General features: G+C 40.5%; 1 protein-coding gene across 2 annotated transcripts in view; it reads right to left on the minus strand.

Annotated features, from left to right (window-relative positions):
* Nucleotides 1–26,686, minus strand: part of LOC138755228 (solute carrier family 66 member 2) — a 53,359-nt gene that overhangs the window by 20,986 nt on the left and 5,687 nt on the right. Inside the window, exons 2-3 of one of the 2 annotated variants that reach the window (XM_069920831.1) lie at nt 15,714–15,847; nt 11,949–11,993 (exon numbers count right to left, since the gene is read on the minus strand). In XM_069920831.1, the coding sequence (XP_069776932.1) occupies nt 11,949–11,993; nt 15,714–15,847 (179 nt within the window). The remainder of the gene's footprint in view (nt 1–11,948; nt 11,994–15,713; nt 15,848–26,686) is intronic. The other variant, XM_069920832.1, reaches the window with a different exon arrangement.

Genomic DNA, 26,686 nt, shown 5'->3' on the forward strand with positions numbered 1-26,686 from the left:
GCACTCCTCTAAAAAAGATCAGCTGCGATTGACATGCATGTTAGCCACTGATATTGCAGTGGATAATTTGAGAGGAGAGAGTAACGAGTTGCATTCGAGGAAGTTCAAACAAAACTGTTAACTTTACAGGCGCACAGAACCTTTTAAAAAAAACCCATGAGACTGCATTGTGGCATTCGGCAGCTAGTTTGCTGGAATTTGCAGTGCTGCTACACATTTATCTCTTGTTTTTAAAGTGGCACCAACACCATTTTTGTCACTTAGACAATTTTGGTCTCTTCCCACCCAGACATCATAGATATACCCTTTGAACTCGTCATTCGACTCAGCAACTTAAAACAGTTTGACAAGTAATCATCATGTAATGCCAAATCCTTATCCATCTCCATAGAATGGAAATTTGAGACAGAGAAAAATTATCTGATCGTCTCCAGCCTTCTGCGTTAAATTTAAATTCGACATGAAGCATGGTCAGGCCCTTCCAGTCCGCAAGCTGTGCCCTCCAGATACATTAGTTAACTATAATCGCTGAACGTTTTTGAAGGATAGAAAGAAACTGAAGCACTCGGAGGAAACCCACACAGACATGGGGGGAACGTACAATCTCCTACAGACGGCGCCAGATTCGAACCCGCGTTGCTGGCGCTGTAATAGTGTTGCACTAACCACTACGCAAACTGCTCTGCCCAACTGGTACTCTCATTCAGACTTGCAGCAGTACTTTTTTTTTCAGCTTTTTGAAAGAAAGCAAAACAATTTAAATAATTATCTGATATTCTATTTTCATTCCAAATGGATGCAGTCATTGGAACTAAGCAGGGTAATAGATTGGCACAGACTAGATGGGCCGGAGGGCCTGTTTCAGTGCTTTACTATTCTATGATTCTATGGAAATGAAGGGGCCCTAAATAAGAAGATCAATAACTGAGGTCAACCTCAACCATAGAGCAATAGAAAGGTTTCCCAATATACACTAAAAGATAGATTGCCATATCTTTTATGTTGCATAGACAAGGCACAAGGAGATGCCAGAAAAGGAAAGCCCATGAAAAATGGTATATCAGTGACTTGTATAAGACTGATAATCTCTTTGTTAGATTCAATTTAATAATTCAACGTGATAGTAATCTTGCTCCAAATCCTCTAATGCTTTCATCACTTGGAGGAGGGAACAAAATGCAAGTTTGTCCGTGATGTAAAAAGAGTAGGGAAGGGCATACTGTGATAAGGACATTATGACTTGGATCATAGACCCAAACTTGCATAAATGGAACCTTCAGCCTAACCAAGCTATGCTGACCAAGTTGTCCATCGAAGCTAGCCTCATTTGCTTGTACTTAATTCTGCAATGCGATAATGGAAACATTAAGTGATATGGCATAAAAGTGTAAAGCCATAAACTTTGGTAAAAGAAGTTAAAAAGTGAATTATCAAAATGGAGATGAACTGAAACTGAGTGAAGTTTAGAAGAATTTAGGTGTTCTAAGGTTTAAATCATAAAAAGTTAACAGGCAGGTTGAACAAGTAGTGTAAAAAGCGTGGGATTGGAGCTTAAAAATAGGATGGTTTGGTTACAGTTGTACAGGACGCTGGTGAGGCCTCACCTCGAAAATTGAACACATACTTGACCTCTATATACAAAAGAAATACATGTTTGTAGGCAGCCTAAATTCAAGATGCCAATTCCTGGAATGCAAGGATCACCCTTTCAAAAGAGGCTGGAGAGATTGGGACTTCATTTTTTGGGGTTTAGAAGAATGATAGTGACCTTATTCAAACATACAAGATCCTAAAAGGGCCTGAGAGGGTAGATGTTGAGACGTTTGCACTGGTGAGAGAGTCAGGAAAAAAAGAGGTGGGGCATGGATACGAAATATAGCATTGGTCATTCGAAAACTAGGTGTACAGAAAAATCTCAGGTAGTAATGAATCTCCAGCATTCTCTTTCCCAAGGAGGGTGAAGGCCAGATTAATACATATGCTTAAGATAGAGATGAGTAAATATTTGAAAGGAATTGAGGGTTACAGCAGAACTGTTGCAGAAGAGGCCACTATAGATCAGTCATGATCACATTGAATGGTGATATCTGCTCGAAGGGCCAAATGGTTTACTCCTGCTCCTATTTTCTTGTGGCTTTTTTTGTGTTGGAAAGCTGTTATCTTAGGATCACAACTTTGTAATGGTCATCCTGCTGAACTATCTTTTCTGGAACCAGAGGCTTATTTCAATTGTTGTACAGATTCTCCTGAACATTCAGATTTAATGAAGATACCCTGGCAGGTGTCATCCAACCAATATCAGAATCTCCTCAGTTTTTAATCTCCAATTTCTTTAAGAATGTGCAGGACAAGGATGCCTCCATTTTGACCATTTCAGTTAGAGAATTTTATGATTTAACATCAGCAAAATCATTTGATTTAGAAATTGACAAAAGAAAATTTCATAAATGGTCCCCCCATCCGCCCACTATAAGCTATATTTGGAAGCACTCGGTTGTAGGTGCTGATCACCTTCCAATCTTCAGTTTGAATGGAGACACACCACATACATTTGTTAAGCATTTAAAAGTGTAATATAATGATACAACCCAAAACAAATAACAGTGCTTAAATGCTGGCCCTGTGTCAGACATCTTGAGGGCATATAACATGGAAAATCTTTCGGTAGAGGAAAACAGGATTTGTGCAAACATGAGACATAATATTTCTGTATGCACAGGAGTCAATCCTTGAAATGATAAATAACTTACTTCTCTTTGCTCAGTTTGAAAACTATGTTATTTGTGCCTGTTCATTAGCAGTATCTGAAAGGTAGGTATCAAGGTAACTCAGATGGTTTGATTTAGTTTACTATGCTTTTAGAACCAAGGAAAGAAATAAATGCACTTTTGCTGCAAAGTCTGAAAATATTCAGAAGAATCCCACTTGGCACTTAAAACAGGGAAGTCCAAAAAGAACTGAGGGGGAGTACAAAGCCAAAAGACATAGCAAAAAAATAGGCTATTCAGCCCATTGAGACTGCCCCACCATTCAATCTTGAGCCAATCAATTTTCCCCACTCTGCCCCACTGCCAGCCTTCTCACCATAACCTTTGCTGCCATGGCTAATGTGGAATCTATCAATCTTTGCCTTGAATACACCCAGACTTGGCCTCCAAAACCACCTGAGGTAACAAATTCTACAGATTCCTCACTCTCTGGCGAAATAAATTCCTCAACATCTCTGCTTTACGTGGACACTCTTCATTCCTGAAGTTGTGCCCTCTTGTCCTAAACTCTCCCACCATGGGAAACAACCTTTCCACATCTACTCTTCCATGCTTTTCAACATTCGAAATGTTTCAATGACAGCTGTCCTCATTCCCCAACAAGTACAGTCCAACAACAAGTCAACAAGCCATCAAACATTCCTCAAAGGTTAACCCTTTCATTCCTGAATCATCCCTATAAACTTCCTCTGAACTCTCTCCAACACCAGCACATCTATTCTTCAATGAAGAACCCAAATCTGCTCCCAATAATCCAAGTGAGATCTCACCAGTGCCTTGTGAAGCCTCATCATCACATCCCTGTTCTTATAATCTATTCCTCTTTAAATGAATGTCAGCATTGCATGTGCCTTCTTCACCACCGACGTTTACCTTCCAGGTTCGCGGCACGAAGATTCCAAGTCCCTTTGCATGTGACCATTTTCGAAAATGGTCGGCCCACTTATTTCTTCTACCAAAGTGCACGACTGTACACTTTCCAACATTCTATTTCATTTGCCATTTCTCGGCCCATTCTGCTAATCCATCTGTTCTTCTGCAGACTCCCCAGTTCCTCGATACTACTTGCTCCTCCACCTAATTTCATAGCATTAGCAAACTTGGCCACAAAATAATTCATTCCAGAATCTAAATCATCGATAACAATATAAAAAGCACCCCAACACCAAACCCTGTGGAAGACCACTAGCAACTGATATGATACCTGTATTCTGATTCTCTGGCTCCTGCCATTCATGCAATGCTCTACCCGCACTTATCTTGGTAAGTAACCTCATGTGTGGCACCTTGTCAAAGGCCTTCTAATTACTGAAATACACCACATCCACTGCATTTCCTTTATCTAGCCTACTTGTCACTTTAAAGAATTCCAATAGGTTTGTCAAGTAAATTTTCCCTTGTAGGAAACCATGCTGGCTTTGGACTATCTTGTCATGGGCCTCCAAGTATTCTGTAACCTCATGCTTGATAATCTCCAACATCTTCCCAACCACTGATGTCAGGCTAGCTGGTCTATAATTTCCTTTCTGCTGCCTTCTTGAATAGTGGGGTGACATTTGAGATTTCGAGTCCTCTGGAACCATGCCAGAATCTAGCGATTCCTGAAAGATCATTAACAATGCCCCCACAATCTCGGAGGGTGCAATCCATCTGCTCCAGCAGACTTACCCACCCTTAGACCTGCATTCACTTTCATTCCCTGATACACACTGATAATGTCTCCTTGTCTCCCATTATTATTTCTCCAAGCATCATTTTCTACTCGTCCTATGTCTATTCCTACTTCCATTTTATATACTTGAAAAAAAGTTTTTTGTATCCTGATATTATTTGCTAGTCTACTTTCATACTTCATATTTTCCCTCCTAATGAGGTTTATAGTTTTTAAAAGCGTCCAAATCCGCTATCCTCCCACTAATTTTTGCTTCCTTGTATGCCCTCTTTTTATGCTTTTAGATTGACTTTGAATTCCCTTGTCAGCTACAGTTGTGACATTTTTCCATTTAAATATTTTCTCCTTTTTGGTACGTATCTATCCTGCATCTTCCTCATTTCTCACAGAAACTTCATCCATTGCTGCTCTGCCATCCTCTCTACTAGTGCCCTCTTCCAATCTGCTTTGGCCATTTCCTCTCTCATCTCACTGTAATTCCCTTTACTCTACTAAAATACAGACACCTCTGACTTTAGTTTCTCCTTGATAAATTTCAAATTTGAACTCAATCATATGGTGATCACTTCCCCCTCATGGTTCATTTACCCTAAGCTCTCTAATCACCTCTGATGCATTACACAACACCCAATCCAGTACAGATGTTCCCTAGTGGGCTCATCCACAAGCTGCTCTAAAAAGCCATCTTGTGGTCATCTACAAATTCTCTCTCTTGACATTCATCCCAAACTGATTTTCCTAATTTGCTTGCATGTTAAAATTCCCCATGGTACCATAACATTACCCTTCTGACACACTTTTTCTATTCGCTGTTGAAATTTGTAGTCATTACCCCAGTTACTGTTTGGAAGTCTGTGTCTATAACTGCCAACAGTGTCCTTTTACATTTATCAGTTCTCAACTCAACCCACAGTGATTCTATATCTTCTAATACTATGTCACCTCTTTCTAATGATTTAATGTAATACCTTACCAATAGAGGAACCACCACTCTCTCTGCTTACCTGCCTATCCTTTCGATACACTGAACATCCTTGGACAGTCAGCTCCCAATGACATCCATCCTTTAGCTACAATTCTGTGATGGCCACAACATCATACCACCAATCCTACTACAAGGTCATCCACTTTATAACTTATGCTGTGTGCATTTAAATACTAAACTTTTACCCCTGTATTTGTTACATAAAAAAAAAATATGTTCTTGTTGTATTATAGCTCATCCCATTGGCTGCCTGTCCTTCCACCCCAACACCCTACCAAGTGTCTCTACTTGTGCACCAACTGCCTTTTCCTCAGTTCAAAGCCCTTGTGAATCCAGTTTAAACCACCTCCAACAGCATAAGTAAACCTCCCTATTAGAATACTGACTTCCCTCAGTTCAGGTGCAGCCCATCCCATTTGTATACATCATCCCTTCCCCAGAAAAGGTTCCAAAGATCCAAGAATTTGAAACCCTGGCCCATCTCCTCAGCCACTCATTTGTCTACTCTAACTTCCTGTTCTGACCTTACCTAGCTTGTGGCACCAGGAGTAATTCTAAGATTACCACCTTGGCGTTTCTGCTCTTTACCCTCTTTCCCAACTCCCTAAACTTGTTTTGTTGGACATCCCCCACCCCCCCCACCCCTTGCCTAAAACTTTGGTACCAATATGTACCATGACTCTGGCTGCTCACCCTCCACTTTGAGAATATTTTGCACCCACTTAATGACATCCTGGACCCAAGCAGCAACACACTATACTGGACTCTTTTTTTGTGGCAACAGAATTCTCCTATCTGTTCCCCCATCGACTCCCTTATGACTATCATTTCACCTGACTATCCTTCCCTTCTGAGGTTCAGAGCCAACCATCGTACCAAACCTCCTCCATCAGTATCCCCCACTTTGCAAAAGTTCACTTTACGCCACTTCACTTTTACAAAAGACCTACATTAGTACCTTTTTTTGCTATCTGAAAGAAATCAGATGAGGATTTTCACTTTTACAAAAAAAGCCGAAAAGCGAAAATAGCATTCAACATTTATTTTGCAGCAAGCCATTATAGAGGCAGAACGCATCCCGAGAAGCGAAAGCGGCACCACCAAGCTCCTTCCCCAGTATCTACACTCAGCATCAAGTCACCATAGCTTTGAACTGTCTGTGAATATTTGTGCTTTATCTTGATTTATTTTGTGCATCTGTTAGCAAGATATCTCCTAAGGTATCAGAAAAGCCCAAGAGAGCTCATAAAGGTGTTATGCTTAGCGTAAAACAGGATGTAATTAAGCGTTTTGATCATGGCGAATGAAATAAAAACATTGTGTGTGTGTGTTGAACTTGCCCCCGTCCACCATTCGTACTAATTACACACAGAGAGAAAGATTATGATTTATACATTAAGTAATTTAATACATTAGGTTTTATGTGTTATTTGCTAGGTTATTTTTTGGGTCTGGCAATGCTCAAAAATTATTCCCATATAAAATAATGGTAATTGCTTCTTTGCTTTACACCATTTCGGCTTAAGAAAGGCTTCATAGGAATGCTCTAATTTCAGATAGCAGGGGAAATCTGCACTTGTTGTTGAGAGGATCACACCTACTGTAAGGGTCCAAGACATTACATGTCAAGTCTCCAGCAGCTGGGAATAGCTGAAAAATCTGCAAGGATTTTTAAAAAATCTAAAACCGATTAAAGGAAAAACATTATTTTCTTTGACTTCTTAAGTTCAATTTTTTTTTGTTCTCATTTTCTCCTCTGCAGTTCAGTAAAAGAATGTGCATGCATGGACAATGTACAGAACTGCAAAAAACTTAGATCATAAAGTGACTATATGCAAGTCTGGTGTATATTAGCACTTTAACAGGCATCAAGTTTAGTTTTAAATTAAATTTATTTCAGATGCTTTCAGCAATATTACATGCCTTTAAGTAAAAACCCCAAAAGATATTGAATCAGATAATTAATAATTTAAGCAGATGAATTTTCATTGTTTATATTTAAATGCCTGTTTAAAAGTTACACATGTCAGATACATTGTGATCACTGTCAAAACCTGCCTCCTACAGGACAAAAAATGTATTACCCCTTTAAAAAAATTTCATCAGGCAAAAACTGAATCTCTCATTATTTAATGAAACAGATTTAAGGTCGCCATATCCTACATAGACATGCAGGCTTAGCAAAACTAATGAGCATTTATACTAAAACACCGAACACAATGTTCCCATATTTGAAAAACAGGTAGATACAACTTATACTCCGACTAATTCTTCCTACACTCCTATGCATAGGAATATGCACATGTTGGATGTCATTCAATGATTTGTTATATTTTCAATCTTATGGATCAGAGTTTGATCAAAGGAATTGTATATTTTCTTTGAATTATACTATTGATCCCAAATACTAGGGCTGCACGTCACAGCATCTCTATGTTCAAGAACAGTTTTTATCCAACAGCTATCAGTTTCTTGAATGTCTCCTTTCTAACCTAACCAGGATGAACAAAAGATCTGCAACATCAAAATGTCACTTATTTTGCACCAACTAAATCTGTAACTATTTCTCATTTATAATGTTATTTTCTTTTCTTTTCTTTTTCTCTCTTGGCAATATTGTGATAATATACTATTGGAGTTGGTGTGTGGTATATGCCCATTTGGCTGTAACAGGAACTTCAGTGCATCTGTACATGACAATAAATACTAATTGCTTAAAAAATGGTGGTATTGTCAGAGCTGCTGTAACAGCAGCATTGCTGCAGGTGCAGACACACAGAGAACAGCACTCCCCCGTCTGGTCCCACCGCTCAGTCCAGGATTTAAATGGCTTGTTAAAGCAGCTGACAGTGATTTATTTTAAAATCCTGCGACCACTGGGTCCAAATGTTACAGACTCTGGGGAAGTTGAGGACTGATACAGGGCACCAGAAAAAGCGAAGGTAATCCTCCATTTGAGAAGGAAACAGCCCATAGGACGGTGACCATGGAGCTCTGAAGGATGAAGAACACAGCTGATGGTGGGCTGTTGGTGACTTGAGGCGAGGAACCCACACAGTCAGTCGGCTCTCACCATGCTGCAGATGGCTAGAGACTGTTCAAGTCCGGCTGAAGGGATACCAGGTATTGGAACCTGGATGCAAGAAGTTGCTGAGGATGGGGTGGGAGGGTCAGTCCTGATTGTGTCAGAGGTTCCGTTCTGGAGCTTGGGTTGCTCATGGTTTGGACTAAAAACTGTGTAGCTACAGAAGTACTAGAGGCGAATCCATGGACACTCAGCAACTTGGGGGTGGGTCTCTCTTTGCTTCTCTTCCTCTAAAAGCAAGGGGAACCAGGCAATTTCTGCCGATGGAAAATTTTCGTCTGCCTTACGTAGACTTAAGGAAATTTCATGTAATTACTTTTTTTTTAAACAGAACAATAAAATAATCTAGAATTAATCACAAAAACACTAGAAATATGGAGTAGGTCCAGCAACATTATGCTTTATTAGAGCGAGCATAATGCCCCGGGTAAAAGAATAAGCAGTTCCACCTTTGTAACTGCTCTCCATTGAAGCTAATTTTCCTCCCAGCCTGTTGTCAAAAAAATGGTACACACACTACTGGAAACAGATTCCACGCAAGGCAGGCCCAAGGTCATGAGTAAACGATGCAAGTTGCAAATTCAGACAGAGCTCACTTTTGTCTTTTGAAAGGGGATAACCTTTCAAGAATTCTTCCTTCAGAGAATAAATTTTAAAAAATTCTGCCTTAGCACATACATTTTATTCATTCCACATGCACAAGAATAAAAGAGCAACATTATGGCAGAATCATCAACTTGATAGCATAACACCATGTGGAAATTTTTTGAAAGCCTATAATTTTTACTATTGACTAAGTTCACTTCAAATCAATTCAAAAAAATTTTGCTCCCATTGTTAGAGATTAAAATTTTACACCCACCAGAATGAAATACATTAAAAAATAATCTGAATATAAAAACAAAGTTAGAAATCAAATACAAGATACAAATTTATCTTAAAAACAAAACTTTTTCCAACTTTCCTTAGTCTTGGCATATATGCTATACCACTGGCCACGTTAATGCAATGGTTCTTGGATAACTAATTTACATTTTTCTTTACCAATTTTCAAATCGGAATCTCCAGGCACTGCCAGTCATTAGACTGATGCATCTGGTACTTTTGTTTCGGATTTCGAGCATTCAAGGTATATTTTCCTCCGATTAATTGGAACAATATGACGATTCTGGCTCTCTCTTTTACGTTCTTTCCCGACTTTCATTGACTTGCCCCATTAATGCCTCGTTAACTTGCACTACATTATATTTTTTTCATTTATTCTCTCCCACACTTACCTGATCACAGCCAATTTGCTTCCTTTCATCTTAAAATGTGCCTATATTTCCCAGCTCTGACAGAAGATAATTGGACAGATGCCACTTGTTTGCACAGATGTCACCTGTCTGCAATACCTTGATACTTCTTTCTGGCTTAATTTCAGATTTCCAACATCTGCAGCATTTTATTTCTTTCAATGTATTAATTTCCATGCATTCATGGAATATTACTACTGTGTTAACATTAAAAAAAAGATCTAATACAGGTTACCCTAGTAACATTGATCCCCATAGAAAGTTCAGTACACTCGATGACCTGATGCAAGTGTGATCGGTGAAATCCCATGAAAGGCATAACAAATCAGATTAAATCACTGAAGCATGTATTCTTGCTGCCAATGCAGATTAGTTCCTGCGATGAATGCAAGTCATGCAATAGACATGCTGGTTAAAAATAAACTACAAAGTTATAATATGCAGCATTACATTCCCAACAGATTATTGAACTCAAGAACGTGTGGGATAAGCGGTAACAACATCACCCAAAATAAATAAATGACTGCAAGTTGTCCGAAAAAGTTCCTTATCCAACTAAAAGTTTGTAGAAAGTATGCATCATCAGAGAGGCCAAGTCTTGATTATTCATCTCTAAATTTACTGATCTTGCTTTTCAAATTTCACTGGGGTTTTTTATGTTTAAGATCCTCAATACATTTAAATAAAATTATTGTCTGGTATATTTAAAATTAACTGGCCAATAGTGCAATTAAAGTGGCAAAATAATTTCATGCTCCTGGGTTAAGTTTTCATATGCTAATTCCCCAGTACAAATCAATTAAACAGCTGTTCCATAGCAGTCTTCAGAGCAGGGAAAATCATTCTTCATTAACATAGCATGCAAACTTCCCAGTCTCAGTCATTGTGGCAGGGGTAGCTTGGCAAGAGAGCGCATTCTGTTTTAAGGAAGGAACAGAAATCCTTGAATGTTAATGGGGAGGGGGAGAGGAAACTGTCACTCAGGAAATAGGAGAGTTCTTGCAGAATCATGTTAAAATAGTTATTTGGAAATCTTAACTTTTATAACAGCATCTCCAGTGTTAATTAGCCTGGCACAGCTGGAGAATTGCTACACAGTTAGGAACTCAGATGCTACATTATTTAATTTGAAAGATTTAAATTGCTATTTATGCCTTGGTGTAATCCAAATTTAGCTTTTAAATTTCCACACACTCAGTTTACTGAGACTACATAGGTATAATGATATTTCTGAATGAATTAAGACTTGAAATGCACAAATTTTCAGAGGAGAAAATTAAGTTGTATACCTATGTGCTCATTATTCTAGGGTTGGTGCCAGAACAATTCATAGCAGGAGCATTAGGGTAACCATTGGGGGCACAATCTGACCTTCAAAAATTTGCTCAGCCGGGGGACGGCCTACCTGCCTGCCTTCCATGAATCCCCCCCACCAACGTAGAACATAGCAGAAAAACGCTTTGCTTATATTGCCTATAGACTAGTGACGCCAAACGCTAGAGACTCTAGACTGCGCGTCACAATACCTCATTTAGAGGGCAATGGCTGTGAGCAGGTGGGGGAAGCACAATACCTCATTTGGGGGTGCAATGCCCATGAATGGCCCTCCTTGTCGCCAACCCTGCATTACTCCCTGATCAAGATGTCAAATATAGATAATTATAGACAATTAATACAGTACTTAGAAATAAAATAATTATCATAAGAAAATATGAATAATAATTGTACAGATTTAGGTGGTTTCTTTCTTTCTCTTTTTCTTTCTTTTCTTTTGGGGTGGGGAGGGAGGGAAGAAAATATAAAAGTTTTTGTATCATTTTGTATTATGTTATAATGTGGTATCTATATACATTGAGTTAATGTCTGTATTGATACAAATGATAAATAAAATTTTCCACAAAAAATGACAAATATTGTCAAGGCTTTCCAATGATCAGAATTACACAATTACTCCCATTTTATTTCAACATTGTGCAAACATTCCTTTCCAATGAACAAAAACACTGTGCGGGTCAAGTCTTAAAACCACACCAAAACAAGCATGCATTCAACAAAACAAAATTAAAATGGAAAAATGCAAGGGTCAAAGTATGGCTAAGGAATAAATCTTGGGTAATTGCACACTACATGGGTGTATACATACCCAAAAAGAACTTCCTAGGAGTTTTGAGTTCTTCATCTTTACTGTCTGATATGATAGACCAATAGCCCAAAAGAGAAGAGAACAAGAGCAAATTGATTTTGATTCAACCCACAGTTTTAGTGACCAATGCACAGTGCTACTTTGTTAGCAGAGCAGAAATGTTAGTAAAAAAAACTTGAATGTTAATCATTTCACCCATACTCCCCTCTCCTCCCCAGACACACCCGCAAAAATTATTTCCTCCTTTGCTGTAATTGGTTTTAACAATAGACCTTTCATGAAGTAGCTCCAATAATTGTCATTTTGTGTAAACCAAGAACAGAAAAGCTGTAAGTAGTTAACATGGTTAACACAGTCACAATAAAAAAAAACATTTTCTGCAAGGAAAATGTACCAGTTTCTTTTTCAAAAAGGTTGTTCAGCAAAAAGTACAAAGTAGCATTAAATCTCACCATGAAATGTAAAGAATGGGTTCGTGATATTACCATTCCCAGCTTGCACATATTCAGATGCATTTTTTTAAAATATTAACAGACGGCCTATTCTCATGTCAAAGAGTCTGAGCAATACATAACAGTAGAAGGCTCTTCGACTCAACTCACCCTGCCAACAAAATGCCTACAGTTAGTCCCATTTGCCCACGCTCACATCACTCAGAATCTTTCCTATTCATGTACCTGTCCAAATGCCTTTTAAACATTCATTTTATCTGACCCTACCATTTCCTCTGGCAGCTCGTTCCTTTAACCTATTACTCAGTGTGTAAAACAGGTGCCCTTTAAGTCCCTTTTAAGTCATTCACCTTAAATCCATACCTTCACGTCTTAGACTTTCTACCATGGGGTAAATCCTGTAACCATCCATTTATCTGTGCCCCTCATTATTTTATACACTTCCAAAGTCACCGCAGAACTTCCATTGCTCCAGGATAAACTGTCTCAGTCTTTATAACACGTGCCTCCCAATCCCAGCAATGTGCTTGTGAATCTTTTCTGCACACTTTCCAGCTGAATTATATCTTTCCAATAACCAGTGGACCAGAACTACAGGATTAGTATTCACTCCTTTTAAGAACATCTATTAAGAAGCAGTGCCTTAAGCAAGCAGCCCCCATTATCAAGGATCCTGACCACCTTTCTCACTTCTACCAAGAGGAAGGAGATACAGGAATCTGAAGACAAATACCCAATGACACAAAACAACATCTTCCCTCCGCCATCAGATTTCTGAATGGACAGTGAACCACTGACATCACCTCACTTTTTCTCTTCCTTTCTTTGCACTAATTTACTCATTTTTAAATAATGTGTTTATGGAAATGTAATTTATAGCACTGTTTGCACCTGCAATGCACAATAACTGCTGCCACAAAACAACAAATTGTGTGACATATTCATGACAATAAACCTGATAATATACTCCTTACAGTTTCACCTACATCTTGTACAGCTCTAACACAAATATTCCAAGTCCTGTATTCTCTGCTTTGAGTGACACCAAACACCTTCTTTAACACCTTGTCTATTCGTATCACAACTTTCAGAGAACTATGTACATGTACCCCTTGGTCTCTATTCTATAACCTTCTCTGAGGCTCTCCCATTTACTCTCCCATGCCTTGTCCTGTTCTAACTTGCCAAAATGCATTAGTTTGTGTTTAAGGGGTGGCACAGTTGGCGTAGCGGTTAGCACGCCTTTATAGCACTAGCGACTGGGATTCAATCCCGTGTTGTCTGTAAGGAGTTTGTACATTCTCCCAGGGTCTGTGTGGGTTTTATCTGGGGGGGGGGGCTTCAGTTTCCTCCCACCTTTCAAAATGTACTAGGGGTTGTAGTTTAATAGGGGGTAAATTGGGTGGCACAGGCTCATGGGCCAAAATGACCTGTACCGTGCTGTATATCTAAACTTAAAACAATATTTAAAAATGTTAATTCCATCCGCCAATACTTGGTCCACTTTCCCATTTCACCATGATCTCCCTGTAATCTTAGATTAACATCTGTAGTGCATTCTGAATATCCTCTACAGGGATGTTGTCCCCAATCATTGAACTTGTCAAATTCAGCAGATATTGACATCCTCCCATCATTCACAGCAATGACTATTTGGGACCCCAAACCTTTCTTCCCCTTGCACTTTATGCATCAATATTGGGGTGTCCCATCAAGTCAATTATTGTGGTGCAATTTAAAATTATACAGTCCAAGGTGGCTTGTCCACAGCTTGCTTATCTCAGGTACCAGAACTGCTGAATGGCACAGATAACCTTCAACTAATTTCTTCACGATGATTCAAAAGGGACCATTCATCAATCCCAGTTCAAATATGTGTACATTTAGCTCTGGGAGGAACAAGGTCAGATTCAGTTAAATTATGCCCATTGGTAAGAATAAAACAAAGGTATTTATCTCCTAGATACACAATCTGATAGAGGACACAAAATATATAGGGAACATGCAGCACTTCAAGTCACTGAGCCCTTTGAGCAGTGGTTCTCAACCTTTTTATTCCCCCATTCACATACCACTTTAACTATCCCCTATGCCATTGGTGCTCTGTAATTAGTAAGGGATTGCTTAAGGTGGTATGTGGGTGAAAAGAAAGAATGTGAAAACCACTGTTTTAATTGTACCTCATTGACTAGTTATGTGCACGGTTTCATAACTCCAAAAGAAATGGGCCAATGACAATTTTTCTTAAGCAAAAATATTTCAATAACAATTGGGTCTAGAGCAGTGAGTCTCAACCTTCCCTTCCCACTCGCGTACCACCTTAAGCAATCCCCTACAAATCAGAGCACCGATGGCATAGGGAATATGGGATGGGAGTGGAAAGAAAAAGGTTGAGAACTGATGTCTTAGAGGAAATTACACTTGGGGAAAATTTTATTCCTTCCCTCATTGGTTTTCATATATATGTATATGGATTAAGATCAATCTCAGCTAATACATGAAGTTCTGTTTAACTTTCAGTTGTACTTCCTACCACTCCCTTTGTAATCTTTCATTACATATCAAGGTAGAATATTGCCCAAATGCTACAACACGCTAAATTAAATTTGAAAACTTTTAAATTGAATGTTGATAGTGTACTTTCTGAGAAATAACAGGGTTTTATAATAAACCATCTCTTGGAAAACAATTAGCAGTTAAGCAAACAATGATACAAACAATGTTGCAAAGTATATATTAATCCGTAACAAGAATTATTTTAATGAGTCAATTTTATTGCTGCCTAATATTTAAATACTGGAAATATCTGAAACAATGACGAGGGCAGAGCACCAAACTACCAGATAATAACTTCAGTAGAATCAATAAAATTAAACATTACACAGTGTAATTGTACAATGCACATGATCAACAGTACAAAGATATGTGTTTCGGTATAGAGGATAAAGGACAACGGAGGTGAGAATGCTTTCAACCAGCAGCAGGATATGCTAGAAGATAAACTTCAACAATAACTCCTCTGGCTTTCTATCCCATGACAATTCAGTAAAGATATTGGATCCAAAAGAAAGAGCAATTACTACATTGCAATTGAGTTTTTTTTTAAATATTAAGACAACTAGACAGAGCATTTCTTTTGAAAGCAATTCCACCCTACCCAAAGAGAAACTCATTTATTGTGGAATCAGGAACTAAAGCTACTAGTTTTAATAAAACTGTCAGTTTATTTACACTGTTGCTTTCGTTTAAAAAGCTATCTTGATTAGTTACACAATAAAACACTTGGGGATGTGTTCATTACCTTGGCACTAACCTGTAAAGGCACGACGTCGTGTTGCAAGTTCGTTGGCCATTCGGACAGCTGTACATAGCTTCAACATCACTAACATGGTGAGGATTATAATAATACTTTGCAACAAGAGGGGTGGCTCAAAGTACCTTCCAAACCTTAAGTAAAGAACATATTTTGCAGATTAAACTGTAAAATCTTTTTGAAATTAAAATGAAAAATAAATAGTACCAAAGCAGGTCATTTATGCCTCTACATTGCCACACCTTCTCTCAAATTCATCAGTAGTACCTACTTTACATCCCTAAATTCTGCCAACATCCTACATTTTTTGTATTTTTAAACAAGTAAATATAATTCACAAAGTCAACCTTTATTGTCTTTCCCCTGCTGCCTTAGAGAAAATGAAGGTCAGCGACTTTGTTGAACTGCTCCAACAATGTTGTCAGTTCCAAGATTTACACCCAAACCGTGGTGAAGGAATGGGATACAGCAAAGTACAGGTTGGAAGTGGACACAATAGAAGCATTTAAAAGGCTTCCCGACGGACACACGAACATGCAGGGAATAGAGGGATATGCATCGCGTGCAATTAGCAGCCATCATTTAATTTGGGCATCCCGTTCTGTGCAGACAGGTGGGCCAAAAGGCCTGTTCCTGTGCTATACTGCTCTATGTTCTTAAATTCTTAGTTTTGGCATCACAGAAATAGCCCCAAATCCCAAAAACTGATTACCAATTTGAGGTAAATTAGAAGTACAGAATGTTTGCAAGCTATAATAAATAATTTAACACCTAATAAACTTAATATTTACTGATTTAAAAACTATCATGATCACATATAATGCATGTAACTGCTGTTTGCTGCTTCAGTGGTAACCAGCTACTGCAGATTGCAAGAAAGTTATTTTGCCCACTTGAAATAGCTTGTTTAGTCAGCGTAGCAAAGTAACCAACAACAATTTGCCAATGGCTTTTACCTCAACTGATATTACATTGTCCTGTTAAATTCCTATAAGTATTTATAGCTACAAAGGGGATGATTGAATTTACAAATGCACTTCGAGGGGAAGCACATCATGTTCCTGTGAGTCTGCTGCCTTTCTCTTTTCAGATGGTAAAAGGAGTTTGGAAGCTGCTATTGGAGCAGTCCAGGAGAGCAAGTCCAGTGCATTCTGTCAACAGTACTCTCTGCAACCCTTGTGTGCTGGACATGATGGGAATGATTGTTTAAGGTGATGGATGGATTCCCAATTAAACTATTTTATCTGGATGGTGCAAAGTTTCTTCATGGTGTTGGAGCTGCACTGTTCCAAGTTACTGGAAAACATTCCACCACACTCCTTGTTGATAGTGGAAAGGCTTTGTAGAGTTAGGAAGTCACTAGTAAGGCAGCAGCCTTTGATCTGCCCCCGTGGGCAATAGTATTGCCAGACTACTTGATTTTGAATCAAAAGTCATTCCTGATAAGTTGTCAGGGGTCAGACACAAAGATAGTAATTTCATTGACTATCAAAGAGAGGTGGTTAGAGGTCATTTTGCTGACGTGATCATTGCTTCAATCTGTGTGGTAGGAAAGTTAATTGACAAGATTTAAACCTGCCTTATTATTTTTCAATGCCTTGCTCTGTGCAGCATGGACTATTTCATTTGGAACTGCCGAGAAATTGAACATTTGTAGTGAGTTGTGAGAAAGCGGCTGTGCAGACTGGAGACACAGGTTGCTAGCTTGGGTATCACCATGGAATGTTTATTTAAAACTCGCGCGCTTGCTTTTCAGGCCGAGAAAGTGCACACTGATGCAAGTGCACACGCCAATTTCTGGCCTGGTCTGGAAGAGATGGATGTGTGCCGCCATCTTCACCGTGGCTGCCGCACTGACCGCGCATAACAAGCGGAGCCGGTTCATCCAGACACACCTGTATGTCACCACACAAAACCCCCCCCCAAACCAGCACCGGTAGTGTCCTGTTGCACTGATGGCAGATGTTGTTGCTTTGACAGCTTGCTTCCGTAGGTTGGCTGCTGGACCATGACCGGCTGGGATATATCCAAGTGTGTGGGCTTCAGGCAGTCCATGGTGAAAAGCTCCTCTCTGCCCCAAATTTCCAAGGGAAAAGTGGAATCCGTTCTGTGGAGCACTCTGTAGGGTCGCTCATAGGGATGATGAAAAGGTGCTCTACGACCACCCCGGTGTACAAAGACATAAGCACAATTCATTAGATTGCGGGGAACACGAGAGGGAGGCTGGCAGCGTTGTGAGGGTGGATGGGGTGCCAGGGACTGCAGCTTGTCCCTTAAGCACTCTAGGGTGCTCCCTGGGTGCAGGGTTGGGCTGGGGGCAGGAACCAGGAACTGGGAGAGTGAGGGGCTCCCCATAAAGCAACTCAGCAATCGAGGCATGTAGGTCATATTTGTGCATTGTATGGATATCCAGGAGGACCCATGAGAGCTTGTCTGCTCAGTTCAGACCCTTGAATCACACCATGAGGGCTGATATCAGGTGTCGGTGGAAACACTCCTCCAGGCCATTGGACTAGGTGTGATAGAATGGTGTGTGGTGTAGCTGGGTCCCCAGGAGTTTCAAAAGTTCACCCCTAAGGTGGATGTGAACTGCACACCACAATTGGTGGACGGGGACGTCGAAACAGGAGATCCAGGTTGCCAAGAAAGCCCTAGTGCACATCAGCAGTTATGTCGGGAAGTGGGGGTCACCTCCGGCCACTGGGTGAATCTGTCCACTATGATGAGCAGGTAGCGGTATCCCCTCGAAACAGGCAGGGGGGTCCATGATGTTCACGAGAACATGTTCGAATCGGCGTGTCGGGTTCAAACTGCTGGATAGGCGGTCGTGAGTGCATCTGCATCTTTGCCATCTGGCAGTCCACACATGCTCTTGCCTACTCTGTGATCTCTTTGCAAAGGCCATGCCAGATGAACCGGACAAAAATCATATGAACTGTTGTACGGTTGGAGGGCATGTATGAGGTCAAAGACCACTTTCTGTCACTTAGCTGGTACCACTGGAAGGGGGCTTCCTGTTGCAACATCACACAGGATGGTGGTGGTGCCATTGTCCAGGGGTAGGTCTTGCAGTTGTAGGCCAGTGATGCCATGCGGAAACATTTTGTGCAGGTCAGATTGTTGGGCCCGGGTCAGCTTGTAGAAGTCAACACCCTGCGACAGGGTGCATACCGCTGGCCTGGCCTGGTCTGCGACTATGTTGAGAGATGGTAGATTGAGGTAGTAAACTCCGAAATGTACGGCAGATGCCGCTGTTGGCGGGCAGACCTACCATGGATCTGAAACTTTGTGGAAGGCGAAGGTTAGCGGCTTGTGGTCAGTGTAGACCGTGAAAGGCCGGCCTTCCAGAAAATAGTGGAAATGGTGAACCACAAGGAAGAGGGCGAGTAGCTCCCTGTCTATGGTGCTATACTTGTGTTCTGGTGGACGGAGATAGCAACTGAAGTATCTCCCACAGTGGTGCCAGATGCATCGACCATGAGTGTTGTGGGTGCGACCATCCGTGGGTACGCTAGCATAGTCGAAAGTGCCAGGGCCTCCTTAGTACTTGTGAAAGCGGCTGACGCTTTTTCTGTCCAATCAAGGTCTGTGGTGGATGCAGTCGTCAGGTTGAAGATAGCGGCTGCTGTGGGGATGAATCTGTTGTAAAAGTTCACCATCCCCACGAACTCCTGAAGGCCTTTGAGAGTAAATAGACTTGAGAACTGGCAGATGGCCTCTACCTTGTCCGGGAGTGGCATTGCGCCATCTTTGGTGATGCAGTGGCCCAAGAAATCAACCTCCACGTGGCTGAACTCATACTCTGCGGGGTTGATGGTGAAACCAAACTGTGCCAGTCAAGTGAATAGTTGTCGTAGGTGCGCCACATGTTCCTCTTGAGTGCTGCTTGCCACCAGGACGTTGTCAAGGTAAATGAAAAGAAACAGAAGGTCACATCCTACCGCATCCATCAACCTCTGGAACATCTGTGTGGCATTCTTCAGGCCAAATGGCATCCTCAGGAACTCAAAAAGGTCAAATAGAGTGATGATGGCCATCCTCTGGACGTCATCTGGGTGGACCAGGATCTGATTATACCCTTGGATCACGTCAACTTTGGAGAACAGGTGGGCGTCATGAAGGTTGGCCGTGAAGTCTTGAATGTGAGGCATTGGGTAGCAGTCCGGAATTGTAGCCTCATTCAAACGATGATAGTCTTCACAGGGTCACCAACTGTCATTGGCTTTAAGCACCATGTGGAGGGGTGATGCCCAGCTCCTCTATATGAGTGAACTCCTCCTTGGTCAGTCTGAGTTTGTTTAGTGCCAGCCGGCAGGCTCGCGAGTGGATGGGGGATGCATTGGTCACAATGTGATGCTGGACGCTGTGCCATGATTGTGTAGAGGTGAACTACGGGTGCAGAATGGTCGGGTAGTTGGTGAGCAGGCAGGTGTAACGGTCGCCTGAGGTCGCCACAGCGGCTAGGTGGGTGGCTGGCTCATCAGATGTTCTGAGTGGTCCCGTCTGGAAGGTCTCCACATGGACAAGACATCTGCCATGCAGGTCCACCAGTAATGAGTGAGCCCGAAAGAAATACGCACCCAGCAGGGGTTTGTCCACTGCCATCAGCGTGAACTGCCGCTGAAAGTCCATCTCCTTGAAATGCAGAGGTATGCGCTTCCAGCCAAAGGTCCAGATGGTCGAGTTGTTGGCCAATCGTAGGGTTGGGCCGTGTGGTCTTGTGCGCATTTCCAGTGAAGTGGGTGGAATAATGCTGATCTCGGCTCCTGTATCAATAAGGAACCCATGGCCCGAGATGTTGTCCCACACATGAAGTAGGCTGTTCTGCCGGCCAGCTATCGTGGCCACTAACGGTGGATGGCCCATTCATTTCCCTGAAATGAGCAGGCTTGTCAACATTTTCGTGCCTCGGCCCCCCCCCCCAACGTTGATTGTAGAAACACAGATGTTGATCTGTGAAGGCTTGGCTTTGACAGCTGTTGCAGCGCTCCGTTGGGGGGGGGGCTTGCCTTCCTGGTGGACTCGTGCTGTGGCCTGGTCACTCGGTTTACAGTCTTGGGGGTCTTGCGCGTGGTGTGGTAGAGGGCGTCGGCCTTTGCTGCGACTTTACGCGGGTCACTAAAATCAGCGTCCACGAGAAAGAGCCTAAGTTCTCCGGCATTTGTTCCAGGAAGGCTTGCTCAAATATGAGGCATGCATATGGCCTACTGCCAGCGTAAGCATTTCACCCATAAGTGTAGACGACGTCCTGTCCCCAGGCCATCTAACTGCAGGAGTCTAGCGGCCCTCTCATGTTGGGAAAGGCAATACGTGCTGATAAGGAGGTTTTTTTAAAGCCATATATTTACCCTCTTCTGGCCGCTCTTGGATGAGATGGTCTACGTGGGCAGCAGTTTCCTTATTGAGAGAGCTAACAATGAAGAAATACCTCGTTGAATCGGAAGTGATTTGCTTTATCTGGAGCTGGGCCCCCGCTTGGCCGAATCAAATGCGGGGCCGGATAGTCTAGAAGGTTGCCAGCTTTAACGCTACAGCACCTACTGCTGCGGGGTCCACCTTGTTGAGTCTTCAGGGTGCCGAGACACGTTGGGGTCACCACTGTAGTGAGTTGCGAGAGAACAGCTGTTCAGACTGGAGATTCAGGCTGCTAGTTCGGGTATCACAACAGAAGGTTTATTTAAAATTCACGCACTTCCTTTTCAGGCCGAGAGTTGAACCGCACGTACATCCCGCCGCTTGTGTCATGCTGATGCAAGCACGCGCCAACTTCCGGCCTGGACTGGAAGAGATGGATGTGCACCACCATCTTCGCCACAGCTGTCCCGCGTGTAACAAGCAGGGCCTGTTCGTCCTGGCCCACCTGTGCATCGCCACACATTGATCAAAGAACATTCCCCACGTATCATGAAAGACGTTCGATGTAGCAGCCCAAGAGGATTCTTCACTTCAGAAAATAATTTAATATATTCTAATGACTAAGTTTTGACAAAGGGTCTTCAACCCAGAACATTAACCATTTCTCTTTCTAGAGATGCTGTCTGCTCTGCTCCACATTTCCAGTGTTTCTGTTTTTGTTCAAGAGTTACTGTTTCAGGTCAAACACCCCATGTCAGAACTAGGAAGGAGAGAAAATAATACTGTCAGGCAGGAGTGGGGGGATGGATTTGACAAAGGAAATGTCTTTGATGGGATGAGGGAAATCGAGGAGAGAGAACATAATTTCCATTCATTAAAAATTATGAACTGAGGGCAGTTAACAATTGCAAACACATAAAGGAATGCAGAATGCGTGAAATGCAGGGGGCAGGATTTTCCCAAGTGATCAGATTGCATTCATAAAAAGGTAAGAAATGAGCCAACACCACAGATGGACGTTTTTCTAATGCAGAGAAAGTGACGTACCTGATTGCGTCAGAAAGGCTACTTAGATAGAGAAGGCGGTGTTGTTGCTGAACCTTACAATAGGCTGAGTACAGTGCAACAGACCACAGATAGATAGGTTAGGGTGGGAAACTATAGCGTGTCAAGTAACAGAAGGCACTGCCTTATCAGTTTAGACAGCGCTTGAGCATTTCAGGCATTCCAGAAAGCCATAAACACCACCTTTGTTTTGTTTCTCCAGTGTACAGAAGACCATAGTATGAATACTGAATACAGAACTCTGAAATGGAAGAAGTGCAAGTGATCTCTGTGTTTCATCTCCTGCGGTTGCATCATAAGGTGCTACAAGAAGAACAGACCAGGGAGTCATGAACAGAATGGCCTTTTCAAATGCTAAAAGAGGGAAAGAGAAGATGTGTCTGGTGGTAGCAACTCATTGAATGTGGCTGAAGTTGGCAAAGTTAATCCGTTGAAGGTAGAGGCTAGTAAGAGGAAGGCGAGTACTAGGAGAATTGTATCCTTGCTCTGTCCAGGAGGAGAAGGTGTACAAGCAAAGGTGCAGGAAATAGATGTGACCAAATTAAGTTATCGGACATCAAATGGAATTTACAGAAAAGAAATCCAAACTTTTAGCGTCCTTTTTCTAACTTCACACCTGAACATTTCTATGTTATTATCCTGTTTCCGGTCTGAAGCAATCATCCACATCAGATATGCATACTGACACACACAAACATGGAACAAATTCATCTGCAGATACTCAAAAACATTTCTAATTTGCCTAACTCAAAATTTAGCTGAAAGTTCAGGTATCATACTAGTAAATCCACACTGTGTTCTGTCAAGTGGCTACGACGTTCTTCAAAAATGTTTGATCGGAGAACTTCAGTCAGCTTGAAACACTTGGTCTGGGGGGCGTGGCAAGATGGCATAGGAAACAGACGTGCCTTCCAGACCTCTCCTGACTCTGATTTACTGTTTTGTCTTTAAGTGCCCGTTAAAGTTCTTTTAAAAGTTTATAAATAATAAGAGGTGCGGGATTAATACCTAATGGTTTATATGCAAAAAAAGGTAAAAGAAAACATCAACAGACTGTTAAAAAACTACATTTTCCGAAATTATCTGAGCCTACTTGTTTACAAGAAGCCAGGACTCAACGTAGAATGGATCCAGAAGAAGATGTACAGAATTCGGCATTGAAACTCCGTTTTATACTGGTAAGGCTCTTTGAAGGTCGCACTCAGCAGCTTTCAGAACAAAGAGCTGGCCGGGTGCAAGTATTTTACACAATGGCCACTGTGAGTGCTGTTACTGAGACTTGACAGTTGAATCAACTGGGGCGCCACCAGCTGGAGAGTTAAAGAGCTGTCATTCGACTGCTACAGTGGTGGCGCTGCAAAATGCATCTTCAATTACAACGGTTTTTCCAGACATCGATTCAGTGAAGATGATTAAAGAGATTTGGCTTAAAGATAACCCTGATCTTCAGTCTCCTGGCATTGCTGGGGTGACTTTGAGAGGGATTTTTATACGAAGTCAAACTGCTAGAAAAGGTACTAAATTAAGGGAAGGGACAGAAGATCCCGTGGTCTCTAAGGAACAGCAAGACCACATTATGCCTGAATCTACTTCTGTTTAAATGTTTGTTAAGGATCTTGAAGATAAGATATATTCTGCATTGAGTCACAGCTAATTTTGTGAACCCGTTTATTTCCAAGATTAATGTGATGGCGGAAGCCATTAATGGAGCTTTTAAGCTTGAAACCATTGAAAGATTTGAAATGTGTGATCAAGGTTTAGTCGATGTACAGGATCAACTGCAAGATGAAAATAGAATAATTGAAACATTGCAGATCCAAAATAAAAATTTAGCAAAAAAGGTTGATTATTTGGAGAATCAATCTAGACGGAACAACGTGAAAATTGTTGGTTTGCCAGAAGGCATAGAAGGACCAGATCCAAGAAAATTTTTTACTGAATGGATTCCACGAGTGTTAGGACAGGATAAATTCCCTGAAGGTTTAATACTGGAACGTGCTCATAGAGTTTTAAGAAGAAAATCTTTTTCAGGACAGAATCCAAGACCTGTTCTGGTCCGTTGTTTAAACTATGGTGACAGAGAGACAATTTTACATACGGCTATTAGAAATGCCCAGCAAAATAGATCTCCTTTGATGGTTCAGAATAATCCTGTTTTCTTCTATCAAGATTTGAGTCAAGAAATTATGTTTCAACGACGCAAATTTAATTCTGTGAAAGAACGGTTGTGGAAAAAAAGACATAAGGCAACATTCAGGTATCCTGCGGTACTGAAGATTTTTCAGGATGGAAATCAGCCAAAGTTCTTTGACAATCCTAAAGAGGTTATGGACTTTGCTCAGTCTCTACCAATCATGCAGTTTCAGGAACGATGTAGTCCTTCAAGGTCTCCAAAGAGAGTAGAGATGTAAGGTGGGATCCAGATTTTTAAAAGAAATGGAAGCAATGGTGACCGAAGTGGTAATGTTGATTTAAAAAAATAAATCTTTTATCTTTTTTTTTGAGAAGAGTTTAAATAGTTTAAATAATTATGATAGTTTAATGAAATGGGAATTGGGATAGGGAACTGGGTGGGCACTAGTTTCCAGAAGTCATCAGCTACCTGTGAGTTATCTCACACCCAATATTTTGGGGGAGTTACCGCTTTGGGCGGTTTAAACAGGAGGAGGTAGTCGTGACCTCCGACCTGTTTTTTTTTCTTTTTAATTTTTGGGTTAAGAAATGAAGGGTTTTTTTTAATTTTTTTTTTTAAATAAATAAATTTTTTTTAAACTCTTTTTGTTTTCTGATTGCAATTGAGAGGGAATTAGGAGGTTTTTTTCTCTCTTTTTTTGGGTTTTTTTTTCTTTCTTAAGAGGATGATGTCACAGAAGATAAGTCAAAAATTGAGAATGTTGAATTAGATGAAGAGGAAGATGAGGGGAAAGGTGATAAGAAGAAAAAGAAGAAAACCAAGTACAAATACATTGAAGGAGAAGCGTTTAATAAAATTAAGTTAATTTTGATAGAGAATTTTGAAGATGTTATAAATGAAGAATTTGGAGAATTTTATAAGAGTTTGAACTTTTTTTTCTTTTTTATATAACGGGAGGGGAAGGGAATAAAAAGTTTATCTGATTGTTTTTCTAAGGGATGTTTTTGTTCTCTCGATGAATTATAAAGGAAACTTGGTATTAATGGAAATTCTGTATTTATGTATTATTAATTATGATTTTTTTGTATAACAGATATGTGGTTGATATATGATTTTAATATTTGAACTTAGTTTTAAAGTGGATTTCATTTGTTAAATACATGTATTATGTTTGATTTAAATATATGTTTAAGGGTATTATTTTAGTATTGATATTTTTTTTTGTTGTTAAGTTTTATCCTTTTTTTGTAAGTGGGTTTTTTTCTATTTTATTTACAATATTGTTAATTAATTCTTCACTCTTTATTTTGGGTATTATTTAAGTATTGATTTTTTTTTGTTGTTAAGTTTTATCCTTTTTTTGTAAGTGGGGTTTTTTCTATTTTATTTACAACATTGTTAATTAATTCTTCACTCTTTATTTTGGGGGGAAGGGTTGGACTAATTTTAAATTAGACGATTAATGTTGTGTTATAATTATTGGGGGGGGGGGTTAATTTGTGTAGTTTAATGATGTAGTATCCTAATTTTTATTATCTTATTTTTTATTATTTCTTTAAATGTAATTTTTATTTTATTCATGTCATAAAATTTTAAATAAAGTTTAAAAAAAAACACTTGGTCTGAAAGGCCTCTCTTTTATGTGACCTAGTTAGCTCTGTAAACCATCTTGAAGCTTATCACAATGAATGGCAGAGTGGGTTCGAGGGGCCAAGTGATCCACCATCCACTTCTGCTCCTTTATTTTTATATATTCAGATATTCTAATTACTATTCATTGACTCCCAGTTGGCAATGGACATCTGAATTATATCTAGTTGAGAGACACAACCAGTCACTCTTCTTCCTATCTAAGAACAAATTACTTTAGACATCCATATCCATACATCATCCAAGCAACATTAGTTTGGAACAGTTTGCCAGTCACTCTGTGACTGGTCTGTTCACAATCCCCTTGCCCAATGTGACATTATAAAACATTGATATTCTCACTTCCTGAAAATTAAAAACACTATTGCCCCTTTTCCACTGGCACCCTGTCCCAGGAATTAACTGGAAATTTACCAGGACAAGGTCCAGTGGAAAAAGAACATTGTTCGAACGCTGGTTTCAAATGACATTATTTTACACTGGGGATTAACCATCTCTACCTCTACTCATATTCCTAGCATTTGCTGGTGCCAGCTTGCTGATAAAACCAGTAGAAAAGGGACAGCAGAAAGTCACCCATTTCCAGTTGAAGGTAGAACTCTCCGATCCCTACGGATGAATGCATTCAGTGGAAAGCAATTAGTGTCCCAATTAAGGGTGACTCAGTGGACACAGCACAAAGGGCTTACTATCCGAGGACACTGCACAGCCAATTCATTGGGATGGCAATGGAAAAGGGGCCTATGACATCACATTCAAGGTTAAACTG

The sequence above is a fragment of the Narcine bancroftii genome, chromosome 2 (assembly GCF_036971445.1).
Source record: "Narcine bancroftii isolate sNarBan1 chromosome 2, sNarBan1.hap1, whole genome shotgun sequence".
In the NCBI taxonomy this organism is placed as follows: Eukaryota; Metazoa; Chordata; class Chondrichthyes; order Torpediniformes; family Narcinidae; genus Narcine; species Narcine bancroftii.